The sequence below is a fragment of the Rhinolophus sinicus genome, linkage group LG06 (assembly GCF_036562045.2).
Source record: "Rhinolophus sinicus isolate RSC01 linkage group LG06, ASM3656204v1, whole genome shotgun sequence".
Lineage (NCBI taxonomy): Eukaryota > Metazoa > Chordata > Mammalia > Chiroptera > Rhinolophidae > Rhinolophus > Rhinolophus sinicus.
In genome coordinates this window covers 123121505-123140691 of record NC_133756.1, presented here as the reverse complement: position 1 = coordinate 123140691, position 19187 = coordinate 123121505, and the positions used below count along the sequence as shown (strand labels likewise).

General features: G+C 41.5%; 1 protein-coding gene across 1 annotated transcript; it reads left to right on the top strand.

Annotated features, from left to right (window-relative positions):
- The first annotated feature begins 482 nt into the window (after positions 1-482).
- LOC141572493 (interferon-induced very large GTPase 1-like) lies at positions 483-7134 on the top strand. Its single transcript, XM_074337185.1, is given in 11 exon segments — positions 483-774; positions 777-1004; positions 1007-1086; positions 1088-1544; positions 1547-2719; positions 2722-3906; positions 3909-4892; positions 4895-5272; positions 5275-5532; positions 5535-5918; positions 6419-7134. Coding segments are annotated over 11 exon segments (6114 nt in total). The 3' UTR covers positions 7114-7134.
- Positions 7135-19187: the final 12053 nt, after the last annotated feature.

The window sequence follows — 19187 nt, the reverse complement described above, 5'->3', positions numbered from 1 at the left end:
GCCTAAGAAGGAGTGACAGAGAGACAGGAAGAAAACCATTCAACACAGGTTTGACAGAAACTAACTGAGGAGTGATAACAGAGTACCACTCTGTTATTAAAATAAACATCAGGGGGTGGGGTGACCAGTAAGCTCAGTTGGTTAGAGCATGGTGCTGATAACACCAACATTGCTGGTTCGATCCCCGCATGGGTCACTGGGAGATGCACCCTCCTTAAAGAGTCAACTATGCCATTGTAGCATGAAAGCAATATATAACCAATGACCATGGCTGTTTCCCAATAAAATTTAAAAACAAATAATAAATAAATAAAAATAAACATCAAACTGTCAAACTCATGCATATTTTCAAATGGCATTCCTCACCATATTGCTATCCATGCAACTGATTCTATGTAACAGGAAGGGCAAAAGCCAGTTTCTTAAGTTGCAACTCACCATGGCAACTAAAAAGGCAGTCGATGTTCAAAACATCCACAAAGATGTCACACACACACACACACACAACACACACAGCAGAATCTGTAAATAGTTATATAAGGAGCAGCTACACTGGCTTTGGAGTGAAAATTGCTGCAGGTGTGACTGTGTCAGACTCTCATTCAAACGCATCCTCCCAAATCACAACCTGCCAAAATCTTCAAATCAAAGTCCAACTATCTGTGGCCCACACAGGGGGCCCACCAGAAGCAAACAACTTTTCCCAGTGGAAAGCTGGCCTAGTTGCCAGTAATCAAATCTGGTGTGTCATTGACCTGGGACTTCAGCTGGTGCCCATTGGGACACCACCCTCTCCAGTCACAAAAGGAATTTTAAAGACCCTCTTCAGGTAGCTAACTTGCTGAAAAATAGCTAGAGTACTCTAACTGGCCTCTCTGCCCAGATCCAACATGGAGAAGAATTATTGAGTGTTGGGAAAGAGGCTAGGGTTTTCCTAGAGGATGTGAAATCCTGGGAGGTATCTGATCCAGAAGAGCAGCTTAAAAGGCTGATAAATTTCATGCAATGTTGAGTCAAAAAATTAAAAGTTATGACACTTGGGTTAACATATGCCTCACAGATGAGGGTCTGCAGACTTTTCTGATTAAAAACTGTTAACTTTTGCAAAAAGTCTTCCATTTACAAAATCAAATTTATTAAATCTCAGTTACGCAGCCTTTTGGATCCGCAAATCTACAGAGTGACAAACTTTCCTCAGGCTCATTCCATCATGCAGTGGATCTTCCAGCCAGAGTCAGAGCGAGAGCACATCAATGTCTCTGAGTTTTCTGAATTAATTTAAATCTTAAATGACCTCATGGAAGTGAAGGCCGAATCTGAGTCTGCAGAAACAGTGGAGGAAGCTCAAAGAAAGGCCACTTATGAGATGAGCTTGTCTCTTGGCTGCTTCTTGAATTACCTCCAAGAAACAGAGCAGCCAGACACACAGCTCTTGCTACTTAACATTGCAGCTGGTGCAGGGTATCATGTGGTAAACCATGCTTTTCAGTATCTCCTGGGCTGTGATGAGATAGACTTCCTACTGAATGAAATGCGAACAGCCCAAGGAAATACCAGGAGCTCAAAAATATTTGCACCTACAGAGCTCAGGCATTCCTGATACTCATAGGTCTTACAGCTACTGCAGGAGTCACAGCTGTGTCTCCAGAGGAGAAAACACAACGCTTGGCATTAATAAGACAACACATGGGCCAATCTTTGTCTAAAGAAGTTGTACACGTCCTCACCAAATTTGAAGACAATCATAATTGGAAAGACCTAGAGGAAGACTTGAGATTGCTCATTGACGGGAATTATGAAGCCACCATCTCTTCACTGCAAATGGAGGAGGTGAGAAAAAATTTGCAAAGCATCTTCCATGAAAACAAACAGCCCCATGAACCGCATGATGATGAAAATAGCAAATGGGAAGTCATAGAAGATGGAGCCTTCCAAGAGTTACTCCAGCGTTTAGGCCTGGAACGTTCCTATCCGAAAAGGATTAGCAGAGCTGACTTCCATCTGATCTACAAGGCTTCTGTGTACAACAACCAGCCCAGCTCTGAACGGGAGCTTCCCTTCTATTTCCTGCAGAAACTACTGATGCTGGATTATGGGCTGAGATACCTGGTCTTCAGAGATGACAGAAACACACAGAATGAAGTCTATCCAAGTGCCTTGAATCAAGAAAATGAGGCTTTTGATCCATATGAAGACTTGTTTGAAGACACAGAGGCTCCTGCTAATCCTTCAGCCACTAATCGTAGGCCCCATATTCATCCTATGGATATTCAGATGGCGATTCTTCACTGTGCAGATGATTTTGCCAGACAATATATTCTGGGCAAACTTGCCATTTGTCAGTTTGCCCTCCCCTTTCTCATACCAAATCCCTGTAGTTCTGATATTGAATTCTCTCTCTGGTCTCTCCGTCAAATTAGAAGGAGCTGGCAGGAAGCCAGGGAATCACCGAAAGAGGAGAAGAACAATTACAAGAATAAACAGATGTGTCGTGTCTCTACCCCCATTGTGTCCTTTATTAGAGTTGGAAATGGTTTCTCTGCTTCCAAATCTCAGATCATGAACTGTCTCCTCAGTAAACGTAAACATGATATCTTTTTTCACCGACACTGCAGAGGGAGCAGCAAAGACTGTCTCCTGATGGGGGGCATGGTGAAATCTGTTGGTACTGTCCCGGGGGAGGAAGATGAGGACAGATTTGACAACTGTTTGACCTTCACAGTCTTCATGGAGAAGCAGAGGAAAATGAGAAGCAACTCACCTTCCTGCAGGAGGTCTCTTCTCTCATTGTTGTCCTCATGTCAACTTCAGATGACAATAAAGAGAACCGGAAAATTGTCCGTGATCTGAGTCAGTCACCAAGACCTCTGATCTGTTTGCTTGATAACAAAGGATAAACCATGGCCAATAATTCTAACCAGAAAGCGATCATTGGGATCAGGAACAGAAATGAGGCGGAATTAACAGAGGAGCTCGCGACTACAATCAGACGTTTGCTAGAGCTCTCGGACACTGCTCTGAGCATGGAGGACTGTTCCCCGATTGCTCGCAAGCAAGGATTCCTTATTGATGAAGACCAGAGAGATTGCAGGGAAGCCAAAGAAAAGGCAGAGATCCTAATGGCCCTACTGAAAGAAAAGAAGATATCTCAGGTGAAGGAAAACTTACTACCCCTTCAGGGACAACTGTGGCACCTTTGGTATAAAAAGGACAAAGAACTCTATCACCTCAGAGAAAAGGGGAATCAGAGCAATGAACAACACAAATGAGAAACTGAGAAAGTAAAAGAGAGAATACGGTGCCAACAGTTGACCAGAGCTTTTCCTCTCAATGATTTAATGCGCTGTGTCCTTGAAATTCTCCAAACACATTCAGAAACTCACACCACACTCTACTTTTTGCAAGGGCTGAGTATGTTTTTGGACAACCTGACTGCAGGACACTTGGAAAAACTGAATGAAGAGAAAAAGTCTGTGTATTTACTGATACAAACAGAAAAGCAAAATGCACCAAATATCAACAACCTGAAACGTTGGCAAAATAGGATAGAATCTATCTCCATACAGATTAGTGACTGTACCTTGGGAATTCAGCAACTTCTCAGAGAAGTTGGGCAGATCTATGAAGTTCTGGAAGAAGCTTCTTCCACAAAAGATACCGTTTTTCTCTCCCTTCCCCAGATTGCTGCTGATCTGATGATATCTGGTGTGCCCATTGAGCTGATGGATGGAGATACATCTTATGTGCCCCTGAAGTGGGTGGCAGCTGTTTTGGACAAGATCTCTGAGAAACTGGGAGACAAACGGGTGTTTGTTCTCTCTGTTCTTGGCCTGCAGAACACAGGGAAGTCCACTCTGTTGAATGCAATGTTTGGGCTGCAGTTCACTGTCAGTGCTCGGACGTGTATCTGGGGGCCTGCATACAATTCCTGAAGGTGGAGAAGACATTCTCAAAGGAACTTGGCTTTGATTTTGTGCTAATTGTGGATACAGAAGGTCTTCGGGCCCCAGAACTGAGCAACAAATCCAAGAACCGTGACAATGAATTGGCAACCTTTGTCATTGGACTTGGAAACTTGACTCTGATCAATATTTTTGGAGAAAATCCATCAGAAATGCAAGATATTCTCCAAATTGTTGTCCAAGCCTTTTTGAGGATGAAACAAGTAAAAATTTCCCCAAGTTGCCTCTTTGTCCATCAGAATGTGGGGGAAGTTACAGCTAAAGACCAAACTATGGAAGGACGAAGGCGCTTAGAGCAGAGACTGGATGAAATGGCAGCAATAGCGGCTGAGCAAGAACAGTGCTCAGATGTAACCCGCTTTAGTGATGTCATTAAGTTTGATGTCAATACTCATGTCTACTACTTTGCTCACCTCTGGGATGGCAATCCCCCAATGGCCCCTCCCAATCCTCGCTACAGCCACAACGTCCAGGAACTGAAAACTAGAATTCTTATGACTGCCAAACAGGAATCCAGGGGGAGCATCATGAAGATATCAGAAGTAAAATCACGAGTTCAAGATTTATGGAGAGCCCTGGTGAATGAGAACTTTATTTTCAGTTTTAGGAACACCCGCGAGGTCATGGCCATAAGCAATTTGGAAACCATGTGTAACAGCTGGACCTGGGAGCTGAGGAGTCACGTGCTAGGCTTGCAGAACCAGCTGATTAACCAGATTCACAATGGAAAAATCTAGACACTCAGTACAAGCACACTTGAGGCTCCAGTTGCAGAAAAATATGAAGCCATCAAGCAAGAGCTTGAAAAATATTTTAATGAAAATCCAGAGAGAGAAATACTGATTCAGTGGAAAGCAAATTTTGAAAATAAGCTAATGATCCTTAAAGAGGCACTTATTTTAGACAGCCGAAGAAAGGTTGAGGGGGTTATTATTATAAAAAGAATCAGGAAAGAATGGATAATGAAAAATCACGTTATGAAAAGGAATTATTGGAGAAAGGCCGAAAATTGGCTTTAACTATAAAGGACAAGAAATTGAGTGATGAAGAGTTATGTAAGAAATTCAATCAAGTTTGGAAAAGATGGGTCTATGCTGTGTCCTCAACTCTTCCTCCAGTCACAGAGCCTAACATTGATGTGGATGCTGAAGACAGGATGTTGGAATATTTTAAAAAGGAGAGAGACATGGTGAACCTATTGAAGAAAAATTCTGGAAAAACATTTCAAATCAATTATGATGAACATGTCAAGGTGAGCAAGAAATATTTCGTCATTACCAGGCAATTAGAAGAACATGATAAAGAGTCCATTGACAAACCACTGAGCACATTATTTCACGATTTACTGAAACTATTAAAAATATTGAAAGGCAACAACATGATTACAATCCAAGTTATTTCCATGAAATCCTAAGAATAATAGAAGAGGAGGTAAAATCATTCCTCACTGAGGAAAGATACACATTTACAAGTAAATATAAAATTGACTTATCTTTGTGTTTATTCTGAAGAGCAGCAGAGAATTTTAAGGAGATGCACAGGGCATTCAAAAGAGTAAATGATCCTATAAATTCTGGAAAGGAAGAAAGATGGTTTTTTTCATGAGTTTTAAGAACTCTTGTCAAGAAGCAACCTCAATCAAAACATTTGATAAACTCACTCCTGCTGTCTATACCACTATATGGGAAATAATGGCCCCTCAAATTGCTGGAGTCATGCGATCTATCCTCCCTGCATTCAGTGGAAACAGAACTAATCTGAAGAAACACATTCTTATCTCTCTGGCAGAAAAAGAAAATTTCAATGATTACTGGGAGCACCTTCATAATACAGAATCATTTTTTAGGAATTATATTCAAAACCATATTGAAAGGTGTTGTTCATACAAAGGCAGTGAAACAATGAAGACTTTTTAAAAAATACGTTTAGGTGACATCAAGAATCCCATCCCCTCAGGCCGGCCCGGTGGCTCAGGTGGTTACAGCTCCGTGCTCCTAACTCCGAAGGCTGCCGGTTCGATTCCCACATGGGCCAGTGGGCTGTCAACCACAAGGTTGCCAGTTCAATTCCTCGAGTCCCGCAAGGGATGGTGGGCTCTGCCCCCTGCAACTAAGATTGAACACGGCACCTTGAGCTGAGCTGCCGCTGAGTTCCCGAATGGCTCAGTTGGTTGGAATGCATCCTCTCAACCACAAGGCTGCTGGTTCAACTCCCGCAAGCGATGGTGGGCTGTGCCCCCTGCAACTATATAAACGGCAACTGGACCTGGAGCTGAGCTGCACCCTCCACAACTAAGACTGAAAGAGCAACAACTTGAAGCTGAACAGAACCCTCCACAACTAAGATCGAAAGGACAACAACTTGACTTGGAGAAAAAGTCCTGGAAGTGCACACTGTTCCCCAATAAAGTCCTGTTCCCCTTCCCCAATAAAATCTTTAAAAAAAAAAAAAAATCCCATCCCATGAATCTACAGAAATAGCTAAAGATAAAAGCAACACTGTGTCTGGGTGGTTTAATTTGTTCTGTGATCACCTGGGAAGTAACTTGATCTTTCCACGAAAAGATTTGATAAGCATTGAACACCAGGAGATAAAAGATATTGAGTTTCTCAAAGAAGCCGTCACTGAAGCTGTGGATCCAGCAATGAAGACAGTAGAACAGAAGTGTTTGAGTATGCCTGTAGAAGAAATTGTTCCTGAAATCCAGAAAATGGTCTCTGAACATCTCTGTGGATGCTGGAAACAGTGTCCCTTCTGCGGAGCAATTTGTACAAACACAATCCCCACACATGATGGAGACCACAGTGTTCCCTTTCACCGTCCTAAGGCTATCGATGGGTGGCAATATCATGGAACAGAAGAGTTGACCAATGAATACTGTACTAGTTTGGTAGCAAGTGATCTTTCATTTTGTTTGCTGGATGACAGCACATTCCCATAGAAGAACTATCGACAGGCAGGAGGGGACTATGCCACATGGAGCATCACCCCAGACTCATCTACCCAGCCCTACTGGAAATGGTCTGTCTGTCACTTCAGATCAAACCTAAAAGAAAAATATGAGAAAAAATGTATAGGTAGAGGTAAAATCCCTGATCAATGGTTCAAAATCACAAAGCAGGATGTGCTTGATGACTTGAAAAAACAGTAATACTCAGTGACCACAAGAGTACGAGAATGTGAACAAAAGAATTGTAGTACCTGAACAATCCTAGATACCTCCTCACAACGAGAACCTTCATTATTTCCAATTTTTCAAATGAAATATCTAAAAATAAATCAATTAACATTGCAAGAGTAGATTTCATGTTGGAAGGGCTTCATTTTTCTTTGTCTCAATTCCTTCTGGTTTAAAAACAGGTTACTAAAATACATGAACATATAATAAAAATAAAATCCATTTAAAATGTCTACTTCATACTTTAAACTGTTATTCAGACTGTTTTATTTTAAGTTATATACAGTCTCAAAAAAAAGTCATAGAGGAAAATAAAAATCATTGCAGCCTGCTATAAATTTCTATAGATTAAACATGTGTCTATGTCAAAACATACAGTTCTTCACTGGAAGCTATAAATTGCCTTTTATTTTAAGTGCATTTCTTTCACCCTCTGAAATTGTGTACTAACCTGGAATGAAAAAAGACTCATGGGAATTTCATGCTTCCCAAGCATAGTGATATTTAGACATATTCTGTTCTAGGAAAGAACACAAAAGACTTGACCACGATAGAGACTGCATCAATTCAGAAAACATTATCAAGCAAATGTGGAAAATAGGTATCAAATAAATGTTTTTTCTCATTTAACCATCACCTTTTTCTTCCCTGGCATCTGGGCAGTTCCCTGTGCCTGCTTTCAAAAAATATATGGTTCACAAGTGTTGTCACACAGCAGCCTAGCAGACTGTCCCCCCATGTCTTTCCTTGTGGAAAGAAAGTCTGTGAGACAGTACCTTTTTGGGACGTTACTTATCTCAATGTTTTATACCTCACGTCTCTCTGTCTGGTCCCCAAAAGATGGTTTGCAGCCAATGACGAGGAAGATTCCCCACGGGGAGGGGGGAACAACTCAAGCCAGGCAGAACTGAATGGGGACCCCCAATGAGCTGCCTTAGCAGATCCGGGAAGGAGCCTTGCCTCCCCTTCCCCCCTGCCTGGGAAAAACCATTGCTGACTCTGGCTTTCCTCTCTCACCTGATTGTGAGAGAAGTCATGAGGGCAATAAAGATCAGCTCTCTCCACTTATCTCAACAGAACTGTTACAAGGTGAGACTTGCCCCCCAGAGAGGTGCATATCTCACCTAAGTCATCACAAGATTTTCTGCTTCGGCTGCTTGGGGACAAAGATAATTGGTTTGATTCACTTTTGTGAAAAGATGTATGAGATTCACAGACCATGGAATAGATAATGCTAATGCCTTATGTGAATATCAATAAAAGCCACCAGTCGGCTTGATTCTGGGCTCCAGTCTTCCATGACTGCAAGGCCCCCGGACTTCTGAAATTTAACTGCATCAAGTCTCTGTTTCTTTTTTTTTAAAAAAAACTTAACCTAAAGCCGCCCCTTTTTGTTCCTTCACTGCCCGTGTTGCGCTGGACACGACACACAAGCATTTGGGTATTCTGACCTTAGTGCTTTGTACAAATCAAAGAAGGACTAGCTTCTGAACAGATTTATGACCAGGTGAAGGGGCCATTTTAATCATGGCTACAGACAAGGTCTGATTTCATTATGCCATTGGTGATTTTGAAAACTATTCTTTCAAGAATAAAATATCAGAGTATATAGATGTTAGGTTCTAATATTTCTATAGAAATTCTTTTATGTATTAAAATGTAAAGAAATGCTTATCTCCAAAACAATCACCTTGTGACTTTTCATGCTATTGGAGTTTTAGGAACATGTTCAGAATGAAAATGAAAAACACTCTGAAGACACCAAGAACCTGAGAGGGAACCGAAATCACCATTCTGCAATCCTATACCTTTTGAAACAATGACTTATGCTAGGTTCTCAAAGCTGATGACCTAAGGAATCCCAACACAAAGAAGAAAATGTCTTCATGTTGGACACAAGAGCATCCATTAGCTTCTATTTACAGGCACACTCTCTACCTCTCCATAGCCAGTAAAAACAGACAATCCATGGAACAGCAGTCCAAACTTGGATCTTCAGAGCTGGGAGATAGCAGTGCTGATTCTGTTATCTTTGTACCTCAAAGGACTTCAAGCATACTCCCAGTTTGAGTTCAAATGACCCATGTCACCAGAAGAAATCCTGGAACAGAAAAATTATAAAAGAAACAAGTCTTCTTTAACAGTATGGTTTCCATTTTGTTCTCTGGAAAATTGTCTCAGTAAGAGTTGAAAGTGTTAGGTAGAATTTAGAAAATGGAGGAGGTGGAGAGGGGTGGGGGTCCATAGTGCCTACAGAAAAAGCCCATAAATAGCTTTGATTTACTGCCTCTAGCCAGGTATCTGTTTTTACAACAACAGATGACAAGAGGAGGCCTGGAGCAAGATAAAGATCTCAGTCAACAGACCTCCATCTATCTTAGGAGGTCACACCCTCCCGTGGAAGATCATGTACCACCTTTTCCCGCCAAATCAATATGTAACTCCCTCACCCCACCCAGAAAACTGTTAAGTCCTCCGGACAAGGCCTAGCTCTCTCTCTGTCCAGCTCTCTTGACCTCTTGCAAGCGCACTCTCTCTGTCTCTGTGTGTGTGTGTCTCTCTCTGACCCTCTTGCCATCTTGTCAGCATTCTCTCTCCCCCCACCCCACCCCACCCTCCTACTCTCTTGCCGCGCATGCGCAATCTCTCCTTACACCCCAACCCCTTACACTTCGCCTAGGCCCTTTCTCTTCCCCAGGAACAGATCACTAGTACCAGGGGCCTAGGCCCCTCTCTCCCACCTCGGCTACACGCGTTCTCTTCCCTGAGAACATATAACTAATAAAACCTGATTGCATACTAATTAGCTTCCTGACCTTTGATTCTTCACTGCACTGGCAAGAACTGAGACCTCCGTAAAAACAGGACCTCCTAATATGATCATGTCCAAATGGTGACACAAACAGAGCACAGTGCCTGTCTCTCACATCACTGCACCTTGAAAACTGCAATATTCAGTTAAAACTTGCTGAATGCTTTTTGTACTTGTTTAATGAATCCATAATGTCTTTAATTAAGAAGTATCATAGACCATATATTAACTTTGATTTTTAAGCCAAAATTGTTATGTAGAAATAAAAAAAAAATACCTTTGATAAATTTGTCAGGCATTTAAGCAGTGTGATTATTAAACAAGATTCAGAAGCTGTGCTCAAGACATAAAAAAAATGGGCAAGAAGTAAATTGAAATAGAGAGAAGATGACTATATAGGAATCGGGTTTTCTGATAGTAGTGGAGATACTAAAGCTGCCATCAGGTGGGGATTACAGTGCCATTGGATTAGAGTCACTGAGGGAGGAGCCCTCAGGGCCAATGGAGTAGGGGAAATGGAGACAGTAAGGATGAGAATCACATGATCAGAAAGAGCAGGAGACACTGGGCCCAGGTGTAGGTACAGGATTAGAAGTGGCCAGAGTTGTGAGGTCCGTAGAGATAGGACACACATGAATGAGTCTCTCAGAGTCATTGAAAGTGGGGAACATAGAAATACAGGAATTGGGGGTCACCACATCAGTAGATCTAGAGGATTTCCAGAGTAAGTAAGCAACAGATAGCAAGTGCAATAGGAATGGAGGAGTCACAAGGCCTGTAGGAATGGAGCTAGGAGGGTGGTGGATTCTAAAGCATGATCAAATCCCATCAATAAGATGTGAGTTTCTTAAATGAAGATGAAAATTTGCACTGAGTTTTGAAGTGCTCTCTCTCTCTCTCTCTCTCTCTCTCTCTCTCTCTCTCTCTCAGAAAGAAGATATGATAAAGTCTAGGGAATGGGGTGTGTTATAAATTAAATGTTTGAGTCTCCCCCAAATTCATATGTTGAAACCCTAACTCACAATGTGATTTAGAGAGGGGGGCCTTGGGAGACAATTAGGGTATGATGACTTCATGAGGGCAGGGCCCTCATTATTGGGTCAGTGACCTTATAAGAAAAGACACAAGAGAGATCTCGCTGTCTCTCTCTGTCTCCACATGCATGAACCAAGGAAAGGCATGAGCACACAGCAGGACGGCAGCCATCTGCAAGCCAGGAAGAGAGCCCTCACCAGGAAACAAATCAGCCAGCACCTTGATCTTATATGCTCCAGAATTGTCAGAAATAAATTTCTGTAATCTCAGAACCGCAGTCTACGGTTTTACATTATGGCAACTGGAGCTGACTACAATAGCGTATGTCTAAAAATTGACCCCCATAAGTTTTGGCATGCTCTTCCTTTGAACTATAGTGAAAGACATATGAAACATACAATTTTTCCCCTTTCCCTCAAAATTATAATTCACTTTAATCATTCTAACCCTTTACTAAGGTCTGAAACAGCCATTCAGCCCTTCATGATAGTGCTGTGGTGCATGAGTGCACAAGGCAGTGAAGGAAAGTGTGTGCACCATCACTGACACTGTCAATGATAATTACTAATGCTGCTATCTTTATAGTAGTGATGCCTGTGAGACCTTGGGTATGTTATTTAACTTCTCTGAGCTCAAGTGCCCTGTCTGTAAGATATCAGTACATTTCTCATGCTATTGTTGGGAAGAATAAATAAATTATTATGGAGAAAGCATTTAGTACAGTGCCATACACTGAATAAGTATTCTCTAAGTTATTACAATGTTATATTACCTCCACCAAGTTCCTTATTCCTTTGCTTTTGAGTAACATTTTATTACAACCACATTGATAACTTGAGATAGTCTCATCTGGGCTTCAATGGCAGGAATATTCAACAATGACTCCTTGGGCAATCACAGTTGAGATCACAGTAGTTCTAAATAAATGTGATTTTAACCTATACTTCAAATACATCTCAAAATATTGATGTCCTTTGGTACTTTATCAGTAGTTACACTATTTCAAACAGTAATCAACCAGACAAAGGTGTAGAGAAGTCACTGTCACAATTCTTTAGCAGTATGGAAGATAATATGTCTTATGTTCCCCAGAGTATTTGCATGTGAATCTGTAAGACATAGATTCACATGCAAGTGATTAACTAGAAAAGTTATCCCAGTAGAAATTAAAAAGAAGAAGCAAGAAAGGGGAAGTAATTTAAAGTAAGGGAATAAATTAGTAGGTACATGTCAACTTTTCCGAGTTATGGAATGCCAGCTTGCAGTTGAAGTGAAGAACACAACCTCAGAAGTTAGACTGGTTGGTTTTGCATAAAGTGTCCACCATTTACTAGCTGTATGTCCTTGTGTGAATTACTCAACCTGTCTCTGCTTCACTTTTTACCTCTAAAACACGGTACCTTCTCATAGATCTGTGAGGACAACTTGAGATAATATATACACCTGGCACAGAGTATGTGTTCCAATAATGTTAGCTGGTGGTAGTAATAGTAGCAGCAGCAAGAGCAGAAAAAGTCATGTTAATAGAAGAAACACTAGTAATTATTAACATTATTATTATTATTATTATTATTGCTATTATATTGAAATATAGTTATGCCTGAACCCCATCTTCAATTGTAAGCTCCTGAAGAAGAGTGTCCAAGTCTTTTTTGTCTCCATATGCTCAGCATCTAGAATGGTATTTACCCCAGTGTAGATAATGAATACTGGCTGTTAAACACAATTGACAGGACAAATTTACTAGATATTGGAGGTAGAAGTAGTGACATTTAGAAGGAACAGAATGAATATCAAAGACGGTTCTGATATTTCAAACAGTTAATGCAGATAACACTAACTAAGTACAGGTCACCAATGGCCTCTATTTTGCTAAATCCAATATTTTATTCTCAGTCATCTTACTTGCTGTACCAGCATCATTTTATCACTTTTTTCCACTCTTGCTTTTCCTCCTACATCACTCTGCTTTACTAGGTCTTCCTGTTCTATTAGAACTCTCAGTGCTAGCACACTCCATCTTTGGTCTTCTTTCAATTTAGACTCTCCCTCTTAAGGTGTCCCCAGTCCCCGTGGCATTAAATACCACCTACACATTCATGCCTCCTAATACATGCATTTCACACACACCTCACCCCAAACATCAAACACATGCCTACTTAACACCTCCACTTGGATGTCTTAAAGGCATCTCAAGCTTAATAAACTCAAAACTGGATTCTAAATATCCGCTCACCCAAAACCTGCTCTATTGCAGACTTCTTCATTACAGTTAAAAGGAAATCCATTGTTTCAATTCATTGTTTTGCTGCCATGGAGTTATCAGCTTCCTGTTAACTGCTCATCACCAAAATCTTCACTTTTTATTTTCAAGAACACCTTAGTCTTCAACTTCCTCACACTCTGTTTCAAGTCCTACCCAGTTCCGTTAGGTTGGACACTTGACCCAGGGCTCTCTGTTCCTATGAACTACCTTTTGCTCTGGGAACAATTTCAGAGCCAGTGATCCAGGCACTGGGTGAGGCCAGTGTCTTTAGTCTCTTTGGCTTCCCTTTCCCAGCGTGGAACCTCTGCTCACAGATGAGCTGATACAAGGACAATAGAAGTCCCAGTATTTTCAGCTGACCATCCCTGTGGTAGGACTTGTGCACCTATGAGTAGGGCTAGGTGCAGCACTCTCCTGAAATTCAGCCTCTGCAACTCAGTCAGACTTAGAGGGGATGGAAATACTGGCTGTTGACCCTCCCAGTGAGATTCCCTATCTCTTGACTGGGAGCTTAGGGGACAGGAAGCCCCATCTTCTTGACCACACCTGCTCAGAATGAAGGAAAGGAGCTGTCCTGGCCCATGCCATAGATTCTTTCACTGTTCTTACCGAGTTTTAATACAGTTTCCTGACTAAATGTTCTTTCCTTTGCTGTACGGCCTTAGGATAATTTCCAGGAATGTTAATGGGTTGGCTTTTTTAATCACTTTCACCAGTTACTCTATTTCACTAAGTAATGGGTCCATAAAGCTCCTCACACTGCTATTCCAGAAGTAGGACTCTTCTAAAAAGAAACAGATTCATAGAGTCTGCGAAAAAACACATTTAAAGAATGCCATTTAGAGCAAGCTGTTTGATCTCTCAGAAAATTTCATGGGTCTTCTATTGACTAACTAGTCTGACCACTTCCCTGAGCTTCCTTCTTCTTTCTCTCAAGCTCTCTAGTAATTCAATTTGCTTTTATTTCTGCTTCCATTAGCTTAGACATGGAACAAAGACTTGGATATCTCAGTGGATACCCTCAAGAATCTCAGCTCTGCAGGCCCTCCTGGAACCTCAGTTTGCAGAGGAAGCCCATCCCTTCACAGTAAGAGCTGGCATTTCTCATGCCTGGAATGATACTGCAGAAGCGTCTCCTCTGCAAAATAATAAGTGCCTTATTTCTGTCTACATTTCTTTTATAAAGAATTCTAATCTCCCTCTTGATAACTGAATACCTCTCATGTGCTAAGGAAAACTCTTGTTATGGACAAAGGATGCCACTTTCATCCACATCCTCATCTTTCCAATTTTGTTGCAGCCTGATGACGACAAAGCCTGTGCTCTTTTCACTTCACCTCCAGACCTTTCAGCTGGGAAAGTTTCAGGAGGTTTGAAGAGCAGAGGGAGAGAAACTGGAAGATAGCAACACGGTCACATCACAGCCTACTACTGGTCTAGAATTCGCGCAGAAACATCCTTATTTATTTCTAAACTCCCTTCTTCATAACTAAGAATCAGACATTTTGGAAGCTTGAGATTCATTCAATACATATTTGCAGAGCACTTATTATGTGCAATGTACTCTGAAAGGTATGCTGTGTAATCCACTGTTAGTTTCCTACTGCTGTTGCAAAATTATCAGACTTGGTGGTTTAAAACCATACATTAATTACCTTACATTTCTGCAGCTGTAAAGTCCAAACTGGGTCTTATGGGGCTTGACACAAATTATTCTCAGGGTTGCATTCCTCTTGAAGGAATGCCTTTGTTTCCTTGCCTTTTTTCCCAAGGCAGAGCTTAAACAGTGGTTCTAAGTAAAGGTGAAATCATCAGTGACATAGACAAAAAAGAAATCTAATTTCTCTTTTTTACAAATTTGTATTGAAAGACGTTAGGAAAAAAATAAAGCACAGCACTAGCATGGAGGTGAAGCAGAGGGAGAGATGGGACCCATGAATCAGAGTCCTCTGACCTTGAAGGACCTTTTAATCTCCTCAGCAGGCGGTTATCTCACTAATAATACAAGGAAATGAAGCAGGAAGGGGAAAGAACACCCCATGAAGAGAGTAAGCCAAGTTGGAAATAGCTAGTCATCATTTCCAGAGGAAAACATCACCATAGAGGGTTATGCTGATTTCTATCTAAACTCCATGTCCCTCTACAGCCATGGACCACCTCAATTTCAGTTGCATATAGATCAGAACGTATTCTCCTAAACTCAACTGTTTACAAGGTTCCTTGATTCCATTTGGTATATGTTTGATTTATTGCTATCTTCAATATTCTAGTAATTCTAATTGTGGAAAACTGATTTGAACTGAGCCTAATACAATCACAATTCCATCTGATACCAGAGACAGACTCTGTCTCTGTCCAGTCCTTCTCAGAACATTGGATCCACAGAGGTTTTAAGACCCTAATCAGAGAGTAAAAAAAATATCAAGAAAGAGCCTGCCCCTATACTTCGAAACCTTTGTGATTCTAGGCATAGAACCAAAAGCTGGCTTGAGGTCCAATTGGCAAATGCTTCCCATGCTCACCACTAAATCCTTGACGGAATATTTGCTGAGCTTCCTATACTGGTTCCCAGGACATTGCTTCATGGAGGCTTCAGAGAGTAAGATGCAGTCATTCAGAGTAATGGAAAAAGCTTGGTTCTCTACTTACAACCCTTCTGACACCAAACATGTATGTTTTCCACACCAAGCAATGCTCCAATGCTCTGAGGACAACAACTGGGTGTCCTACAGTTCGATTCTGACACTAACTACCTGGAGATATTGCAGAACCATAGGTAAAGGGCTCAGACCCCCACTTCAAACACCAATTGCAAGGCCAAGGTTGTCACATGTACCTCTAACCAACTGGCTATAAATTGGGGGTTTCCAAGATCCACTCCTCAAGTTTGATAATTTACTTGAACTGCAGGAAAGTGCTTTACTTACTATTACAGATTTATATTAAGGATGTAACTCAGGAACAGCTAAATGGGAGAGGGCAAGGTACATACCTTGTACAGGGCAAGGTATGTGGGTAGAGAGGCAGAGTATCTGTGCGCTCTCTGGGCATGCTAAACCTCCCGAGTACCTCAATGTGTTCATCAACCCTGAAACTCTCCAAACCCTGTTGTTTAGGATTTTTAATGGTAGCATGATTGATTAAATCATTGGACACTGGTGATTATGTCATCTCTGGTATCTCCCGTGACGCTGGGGTAGGGGGAGTGCTGAAATCTCCACCCTCTGGCCACTTTAATCACATGATTAATTTCTCTGTTAACCATGCCAGATCCTCCAAAAGTCACCTCATTACCATAACTCAGGTATGGTTGAAATGGACTTTTTATGAAAAACAAAAAATGCTGCTATATCCCTATCACTGAGGATATTCCAAGGGTTTTCTGTGCTCTGTGTCAGGAACCAGGATGTAAGACGGTTTATTGTATCACAACACACAAGGGTTCTCTGTAGTGCCGTGGGCAGGTTCAACTCCCTTCTCCCAGCAGGAGCTATGAAATTTCATGTTTAACATTTTTCTACGGGCTAGGATCTTTCTTCTTCAGCTTCCTCCCAGACATTGCTTGGGATCACTTTCCTCACCTCTGCCACACTAACTGTATAATTATACTCACTACCAACTCCTCCTCAGAGGCTTAAGCTGGACTCTCATCAGGGTTACTCCAAGTCTTGGCTCACCCAGAATACTCAGATCCATCTGAGCACTTTCCTTGGGGGCTCAGCTGGATACTTAGAGCCATCCACTGGGAACCAAGGGTTGGGAACCATTCTGCCTCGATGCAAGCATAAGGAGGTGAATCATCTGTGTAGAATTTAAAAATCATAATAAAACTAAGTCAGTCTGATTTTTATCACCTTGTATAACAATGCTAACAGTGTTAGTGATACAATAACCCTCACACAAAAATCTCTTCTTTATCTAAATTCCAAAGGATTGCTAAAAATTATCACTTTTTAACACTAATCCACTAAAAAATACTGTATGCTACATGGGAGTTAATTTGAAGAATTATCAGTTGCATAGTTAAATTCTTAATAAGAATTTATGATCTTTCAAGTTCACTTCAGGTGCATTTTGTGACTCCAACCCTTGCGGTAGAACATAGCCCTGCTTTTAAAGCAGTAAATTTAAAATAAACGATCTTAGTTGTATTAGACTTTTCTTTTCCGGTTTATCTTTTTCTACTGAGGTAAAGTTTCAGATGAGGTCAATCAGACACAAAAATCTTTGCAAAGGGCCAAAATAAGCCTTGACCAACATTCAGTAAAACAATAATGTTGTTCCTTGAACACCAGCCCACAGAAATTCTAGAGAAAGCAATTAAATATGCAACAACAAAATGTAAAAAAATTGACATAAACAAAAATCAAATTTTGAATACTACCAGAAGACAAGAGATGACGGTCTTACATGTGGGGGGGGGGGGGGGAGAAAGGACAATGGTTGATGCTGTACATTTTCACCAAGTGGGCATTCGTTCTAAAGCAATGGATCAAGTAACACCAGTGCCAATGTTCATTGTCTCCAACTTTTGCAGAAGATCTTCACAAGTTTTACCAACAGAAATTTATGATGAATTTACAATTGTGGCAATCACTGAAAGCTGCAAGAATTAATCCCAAGGAAACAAGACATGGTGTAAGGAGTGTAATTTCTGGAATTTATTGTGAAATGTGATTTGTATAAATCTCTGCCAACATATCCATGTTTAAGACTTTTCCTAACTATTGTTATGTATTGCTTCAAATGAGAGAAACTTTTCAAAATTAACGACGTCTTCTCTGATCACCTATCAGTGATGACAGGGGGACCAATCTAAGTATCCTATCTACTGAACATGAAGATGAGCGTATTATTTTCTTAGTGCTTCTGTGACAAAGTGCCACAAACTGGGCAGCTTAAAAGAAATTTATTGTCTCATAGTTCCAATGTGCCGGCTGGGTCATACATTCTTTGAAAGATCTAATGAAGAATCCGTTCCTGGCCTTTCTCTTAGCTTCCAACGGTTGCCAGAAATCCCTGATGATCCTTGGCTTGCAACTGCATGACCCCATCTCTGCCTTCTTGATCACATGGCGTTCTCCCTGTGTATCTGTCTTCACATGGTTGTCTGCACTGAGTGTCTGTCTCTCCAGTTGAGTTCTTTTATAAGGACACCAGTCATTTGGATTAGATGCCCACCTACTCCAGTATGACCTCATCTTAACTAAGTGTATCTGCAATGACCCTATTTCCAAATGTGGCCATATTCTGAGTTACTGGATGGAGGTGAGGTGGAGGAGGTGGGGTGGGGTTAGGACTTAACATATCCTTCCGAAGGGGATAAACCACAATTCAACCTACAAGGAAGAATTTTGACAAATTCTTTGCAAATTTGCCAGGCTCCAAAACTGAAACTACAATGTTATTTTATGTTACTTTACACATAAATGCGTAGGTATGTTTTCTCTGTCTGATTATACGTACTTACCGCAACAAATGTTTCACTATCTGCGTTTGTTTTCTGAACATCGTGGTTATTCATTTCATTTCACCATGATTACTGACAATAATTTTGTCAAAATGACGCACCGTCAGACCCACCGGACCCCCACAGCTCAGGACCAGGTGGAGCCACCAGCCTACAGGAGCGCGACCCCTCCAGGCGCCTTTTTCCTCAGATACTCACTTTCCCAGCAGGCTCCGCAGCGAAGCTTCCCATCGCCCTACAGGACACCAGACGACAGACGCACCTCAAGAGGATCCCGACGGCAGGTTCATCCCACACTAGGGGGCGCCCGGTTCCCTGGCCCGACCGGCAGCGCTCCGGTTGCCTGAAGCCCGCCCAGCTCGCCTCCTCTGAACAGGTCAACACCCTTTCTCCGCCCTCCCGCGGTTGCCAACGAGGCAGGCTCTGCTGCTCATGCGCAAACACGTCCACCACGCATTTACGTA